The sequence below is a fragment of the Argopecten irradians genome, chromosome 15 (assembly GCF_041381155.1).
Source record: "Argopecten irradians isolate NY chromosome 15, Ai_NY, whole genome shotgun sequence".
Classification (NCBI taxonomy): domain Eukaryota; kingdom Metazoa; phylum Mollusca; class Bivalvia; order Pectinida; family Pectinidae; genus Argopecten; species Argopecten irradians.
This window is the reverse complement of record NC_091148.1, coordinates 23943712-23951693: the sequence shown is the minus strand read 5'-3', so window position 1 is coordinate 23951693 and position 7982 is coordinate 23943712. Positions and strand designations below refer to the sequence as shown.

The 7982-nt window shown below is 34.9% G+C and overlaps 1 protein-coding gene across 1 annotated transcript; it reads right to left on the bottom strand.

Annotated features, from left to right (window-relative positions):
• Positions 1 to 5709: 5709 nt before the first annotated feature.
• LOC138308692 (asparagine-rich protein-like) lies at positions 5710 to 6249 on the bottom strand. The gene has a single exon (XM_069249724.1). It carries the CDS (start codon positions 6247 to 6249, stop codon positions 5710 to 5712), a length of 540 nt encoding a protein of 179 aa, XP_069105825.1.
• Between the last annotated feature and the right edge of the window lie 1733 nt (positions 6250 to 7982).

Genomic DNA, 7982 nt, shown 5'->3' with positions numbered 1-7982 from the left:
GTGTATTTCCAATGAAGTCTCGTGTCTGTGACTTGTGGTAGATCTGGTGACATACAGGTGGTTGTCCTTGTATAATTGGCAGCCTTAATTATATAGATGCTGCGGAAATCATTATCCATCTTACACTCAAAAATGCAAGTCAGCTAGTTAATTCAGGGAATGAAAGAAGACAACGACAAAGCTCAGTTGGTGGACAATTATCAAGGTTCACTTCGGCAATCATAGGAACCCATTACAGACGTGAATCTATAAGGATAAACAATTTATCTGTGTTAATGCTTGACCAGTGTTATCATCAGGGGAGTAATTGACCATTGGCCAGGCAGTATTAGCCTAACATCGTAATTGCACATGCATGTGTACCTATTCAATATCTGAGAAAATGTCGTAACATTAACAATGCAATGTCACATGCTATTTGATTGACATCTAGAAAACCATCGTTATTACATGAATATATGTATACCATATATATTTTTAAGCTGGAAATCAAAAGAATCGATATTTTGAAGTTATCTACAGACCAATCACATTGTATAAGTTGGGAGTGAAAGATATATTAGCAATAACATTTAGGATGATTATCAAGCATGATTAATTATAGCATTCTAACAATTGATTTACAAAATATTAGGAATAAACCTGTTACAATCAAGAGGATGGTTTCTCGATATAAATCTAAGAAAAAGGATGAATAATTTCATGATAAAATGTCATATAGAATTAACAGCCCTTTTTAGCAATGGAGTGTTAAATGAAATCAGTGAAGGGTGATATATTGAATTAATGACTGAATTAGTATAATTATGCATCAATAGACTCAAAGTTTTTCTATGTCAATATCAATGTGACCAATGTTGACATAGCTAAACATTTTCTTCATTGACAATATTTGGTAAGGGGAGATAACCCCAAATCATGGTATTTATCCCATTTGGAGCAAACAGCAAAAGAAATACCTGAATTTATGAAGGGATCAAAGTCGTGGGTTGACTGAGGAGAAAATAGTAGTATTCCTGAAATGAGGAAAAAGACAATAAAAAATAAATCAAGGGAATTGTGACTGTGATGGGTTCCACTACCTCAGACATGACTTCTGGTGATCTGGCTGTAACGATGGGAGGCAGTGTCCAAGGAGTTTACATAAAAACAAGCTGGTATGATGTATGTATCAACAAAGTCAATTGTAATCTTAAACTTTGTTTAAATAATTGACCTTGACATTTATTTTATGCCATAAGGCTCACATGTAGCAGTGATCTTGACATATGTTTTATGCCATAAGGCTCAAATGTTGAAGTGACCTTGGCATATGTTTTCTGTCATAAGCCTCAAATGTTGAGTTGACCTTGAAAAAAAATTTTTTGATGAAATGAGGGGTATGGCCAATTTGTTTGACCATTACCTTATTAGTACTAATTTATGCGAATCACTCTCTGAGAAACGGATTACAAAGTTATTTATAATTTTCATTTCAAGGTCACAGGATTCCAATATCCGCTGAGTTGTCCCAAATTATAGCCAGGATTTTGATACTATTGTTTTGTATAGTTTACGTTGACGAGATAAAAAAAATACAAAACTATTCAAAAGATTGACCTTGGACTGTTTTAGCTTACCTGGTCCAACATCTTAATTAGTTTGTCTACCATCCAAGAAAATGAGCCAATCGATATTAGGTGATGCATAAACATGTCATTCAGTTAATGGTTGATATATTATAGGTACATGCATAGTGCAAAACTGTAAAATACAAATGACAGGACACCTTAGCTGAATACCATATAATGAGATACTTAATCAGGGTAATTAGTGATACAATGTAATTATAATTTATGAGCTTAAAGTTGCTATTAATTGTTAGTAAATGATAAATACACATATATACCATATAGTGTAAGAAAACAATTTTTAATTGTCAGATATTACAGTCATTGTTAAATCATAAGTGCCTTAATTTGACTTACCATATTCGACCCAATAAGCGCCCAGGGCGCTTAAAAATTGATAAAAATGAAAAGGTGCTAATAAGTCAAAATTATTGCAAATCTATACCGTTTTTTGGTCCTTACTTATGCCACGGCAATTGAAATTGAGGCCTCAAAAAGGGAGAGGGGAGTTATGCCACGGCAATTGAAATTGAGGCCTCAAAAAGGGAGAGGGGAGCTTACAGGGACATGGGCGCTTATTGGGTTGAATACGGTACATGTAATTGAAGGTGTGAAAAACAAATGTAGTGACTACATGAAGTTAAATCTTTGAGTTGTGCAAGCTGTTTTTATGACACTTCTGTCACTGTAGTAATCAGAATGGTGGGATATTGGGCCAATCTTTAGGTCATAGTCAGAGCAACTCATTTTAGGAGAAAATTATTGAAAATGTAAAATATTGTATTATAGTTAAGCTGATGAAATTGAAGACTGACAATGTATGGGATTTAATTATGTGATCTACTGATTATTACAACATCTCAGTTATGCTGTATAAGTATGTTTTTAGAGAATGTTTTAGGACACCAGAATCTGTAAGTATCAAGTTTATAATCTACCAAGCTTTATTGTAAAATGATGCATCAAATTATTATTCATAATGATTTCATATCCAAGTTTCATAATTAAATTAATCTATAGATACTGGGAAGAACTTGTCTTGAAAAGTAATCAAGGAAAAGAAAATTTTATCAGCTTAAATAAATAAAAAATTGAATGTGTTAATGAAGAATGTACCTACTAGGTTGGATAAGGGCATTTTACTCGGCCAATTAGATGTAAAATATATGGAATTTTTGTAATATGCCGTTAAGACTTACAAACTGTTCAAGATAGGAATTGTACGTTAGCAAGGGGAGATAATTGGTAACTGCATGTTGTTTAGTAATGATGAGATTCAATAGAAAGTGCACATAGGTTTGAAAAAATTTAATCTACAAATGAAAAACATTGCATTTTGGGTTTTTTTATGTTTTAAAAGTTGTTTAGTTACATATATCAAAATATATCTCATTATCTGTTAACATATTTATCTTTACAACAAGTTTTGTACAGAAAGGTTTTATAATGGAGTCCTTGATTTTGACCTTTTAATTCTATCAGATTTTTTTTTTAAAGTTCAGCCCATTAATCCCCCACAAGTCAACGTTAGATTGTTATACAAGTTTAGTTGTATTCCACAGTTATATAAACTTTTAATCAACACAAACATTCTGGTCCTTTAACTTGATTCCTGTAAAGAATGGCTTATACGTAAAACTTCCCAAACATTCCTACTGATTCTTCTGATCAATTTCAGACAAAACTTTTCAGAAATTAAAACTAATTTTACATTTTTATGATTTCAAAAACACTACAATATTGGTGTAAATTTTCAGGGGAACTTATTAATTTTTTTTTCACACATTTGAAAATAATGTATTTGTATCTATAAAACTGTATAAAATATCATCTCTGGTGCATGTCTAGCAAATGTTTTTAAAAGTTCTAATATTTTAGACTTGTGTTTTTTGGACATGAATGTGTTAAATGATACACTTGAGGGTCTGATTTCTTGAAACACACTTCAGTCAAAAACTGACCAATGTCAATAACTGACTAAAGTCAATAACTGACTAATGTCATTTTTTTCCCTTTAAGTTATACAGTGAAAGAAGAAAAACATCAGTTTTGAATTAAGTCGTCACTTTTTGGTTTGAGAACATGGGGCCAAGGTATCCTTGGCTACATACATAAAGAAAGGAGAGGCTGTATTTCACCAAGCATATTAATAATTGACAGTGGGAAATACCAAAATCAATACTCATTGGATATTAATATGTTACATAAGGTTATAGCAAGGAGGCAAAAGTTATCAGAATTTTTACTCTCTTTGTTCTGAAGACAATTTATCAGGGATGAAAATGTTCAGCCGATCGGCTGATTTCAGCCTTTTTGACTTTCAGAAAATAGTTTCCTGGTACATGTAATTCCATATAATTTCCCCATAAAACATAAATTTCAGCCCTTTTTTTTTTTTAGATTTTTCCATTTTCATCTCTGATTTATTAGATAGTGCAATTATATGAAAAAAGGGAAAAAAGAAAGAAAAGAAATAAAAACATAATTTGTCTTTCTTTCACAGTCCTGCTATTTATGATATACCATGAAAACTTGACATCCCTAATTTTCCTCATTAATTCTCAAGGCTGAAAATGCATGGGAAAAATGTTTTGTCAGTGTTTTCTGCATAATTTAAAACTTTGAAAAGGAAAATGTTCATAGAACTTCAAAATCAATTTATAATAAGTAATAATATATATAATCATATCTAATAATATATAAGTTGATACTTTTCATATGACAATATAATTCTCTAATTCATATTATCTCTAATGAATTAACTGTGTAGCAGGACTAGACTGGGTCAATCATCGATGACCAGATAGCTCTGAATCACTATCAAAAGCATCCGGCTTTTGCTACATGTAGGAGGTCCTGGGTTCAAGCCTCAGTCTGGATGCTACATATTTTCCTCTCCTGTTACACATATATGATATGCACAAAGTGTTGCATGTTGCCTGAATGTTATAGATTTTATCCTGATGGTTGAGTGCATTGATATTTATACCAGTGTATTTGTATGTATAACAGTATACACCTGTGATATGTAACTGTTGATGGGTCTCCTGTGGCTACTTAGCGGTCAGTCAGTGTATAGAGGCCTAATGAATTAGTAATTCCCTAAATCTGCTTGCTCCACTCCAGGCCCCATTGTGTAGCTATTAGGAGCATGCTATTCCAATGTTGAAGGTTTAAATGCTAAGCACCATACAAACTGGTCCTGCTTAGTAGCAGAGTAAACAGTGAAGAAATTCAGAAAAACTTCATTTCTGAAGGTTTTCAGGAAAAACAACGTAGTTATAGACCTTAGTTTTGGTTTTAGTGTAAGATGATAGGGTATATTTAGTATTGTGTCAATAGAGGTCAGAAACTTATTGGTGGAAAGTTTTGGAAAAAGAACAAACAAATTCAATGAGGAACAAAGACGATGCATGAATCGATTCATCGAAAACAGGTAAGTATTGTAATTAATTATTATCTCTGAATGAATGTTAGGGAAGTGGATCAGTATTGTACTGTCATATAACATACCAGTATTTCTGGTAACACCTCGTCACATGACCTTTTATTTGACATCATGAGTATCTAATGTTTCATAATGTCAAAATAATTAGTGTCTATGTCACATATTATTTGTGTGACAGGACATATGATGTCTGTATGTCACATGACGTGTGATATCTGTATGTCAAATGACATATGATATCTGTATGTCACATGACGTGTGATGTCTGTATGTCACATGACATATGATATCTGTATGTCACATGGCATGTGATATATGTATGTCACATGACATATGATATCTGTATGTCACATGATGTATGTGTGATATCTGTATGTCACATGATGTATGTGTGATATCTATTTCACGTGATGTCTGTATGTCACATGATGTGTGATATCTGTATGTCACATGATGTATGATATCTGTATGTCACATGATGTATGATATCTGTATGTCACATGATGTATGATATCTGTATGTCACATGATGTATGTGTGATATCTGTATGTCACATGATGTATGATATCTGTATGTCACATGATGTATGTGTGATATCTGTATGTCACATGATATATGATATCTGTATGTCACATGATGTATGTGTGATATCTATTTCACATGATGTAAATTTTTATGATGTGTGATATCTGTGTCACTTGATGTGATATTTTGCTGATCATTCAGGATCATGTGACTGACATTTTGCTGATCATTCAGGATCATGTGACTGACATTTTGCTGATCATTCAGGATCATGTGATTGATGTTTTGCTGATCATTCAGGATCATGTGACTGACATTTTGCTGATCATTCAGGATCATGTGACTGACATTTTGCTGATCATTCAGGATCATGTGACTGACATTTTGCTGATCATTCAGGATCATGTGATTGATGTTTTGCTGACCATTCAGCATCATGTGACTGATATTTTGCTGACCATTACGCATCAGGTGACTGATGTTTTGCTGACCATTCAGGATCATGTGACTGATGTTTTGCTGATCATTCAGGATCATGTGATTGATGTTTTGCTGATCATTCAGGATCATGTGATTGATGTTTTGCTGATCATTCAGCATCATGTGACTGATATTTTGCTGACCATTACGCATCAGGTGACTGATGTTTTGCTGACCATTCAGCATCATGTGACTGTGATATTTTGCTGACCATTCAGCATCATGTGACTGATATTTTGCTGACCATTCAGCATCATGTGACTGTGATATTTTGCTGACCATTCAGCATCATGTGACTGATGTTTTGCTGACCATTCAGCATCATGTGACTGTGATATTTTGCTGACCATTCAGCATCATGTGACTGATGTTTTGCTGACCATTCAGGATCATGTGACTGATGTTTTGCTGACCATTCAGCATCATGTGACTGTGATGTTTTGCTGACCATTCAGCATCATGTGACTGATATTTTGCTGACCATTCAGCATCATGTGACTGTGATATTTTGCTGACCATTCAGGATCATTTGACTGATGTTTTGCTGACTATTCAGCATCATGTGACTGTGATATTTTGCTGACCATTCAGCATCAGGTGACTGATGTTTTGCTGACCTTTCAGCATCATGTGACTGATGTTTTGCTGACCATTCAGCATCATGTAACTGATGTTTTGCTGACCTTTCACCATCATGTGACTGATGTTTCGCTGACCATTCAGCATCATGTGACTGATGTTTTGCTGACCATTCAGCATCATGTGACTGATGTTTTTCTGACCTTTCACCATCATGTGACTGATGTTTCGCTGACCATTCAGCATCATGTGACTGATGTTTCGCTGACCATTCAGCATCATGTGACTGATGTTTTGCTGACCTTTCACCATCATGTGACTGATGTTTCGCTGACCATTCAGCATCATGTGACTGATGTTTTGCTGACCATTCAGCATCATGTGACTGATGTTTTGCTGACCTTTCACCATCATGTGACTGATGTTTCGCAGACCATTCACCATCATGTGACTGATGTTTTGCTGACCATTCAGCATCATGTGACTGCTGTTTTGCTGACCATTCAGCATCATGTGACTGATGTTTTGCTGACCATTCAGCATCATGTGACTGTGATATTTTGCTGACCTTTCAGCATCATGTGACTGATGTTTTGCTGACCATTCACCATCATGTGACTGATGTTTCGCTGACCATTCAGCATCATGTGACTGTGATATTTCGCTGACCATTCAGCATCATGTGACTGTGATATTTTGCTGACCATTCAGCATCATGTGACTGTGATATTTTGCTGACCATTCAGCATCATGTGACTGTGATATTTTGCTGACCATTCAGCATCAGGTGACTGATGTTTTGCTGACCATTCAGCACCATGTGACTGATGTTTTGCTGACCATTCAGCACCATGTGACTGATGTTTCGCTGACCATTCAGCATCATGTGACTGTGATATTTCGCTGACCTTTCAGCATCATGTGACTGATGTTTTGCTGACCTTTCACCATCATGTGACTGATGTTTCGCTGACCATTCAGCACCATGTGACTGATGTTTCGCTGACCATTCAGCATCATGTGACTGTGATATTTCGCTGACCATTCAGCATCATGTGACTGATGTTTCGCTGACCATTCAGCATCATGTTACTGATGTTTCGCTGACCATTCAGCATCATGTGACTGTGATATTTCGCTGACCATTCAGCATCATGTGACTGATGTTTCGCTGACCATTCAGCATCATGTGACTGATATTTTGCTGACCATTCAGCATCATGTGACTGTGATATTTTGCTGACCATTCAGCATCATGTGACTGATGTTTTGCTGACCTTTCACCATCATGTGACTGATGTTTCGCTGACCATTCAGCATCATGTGCCTGTGATGTATAG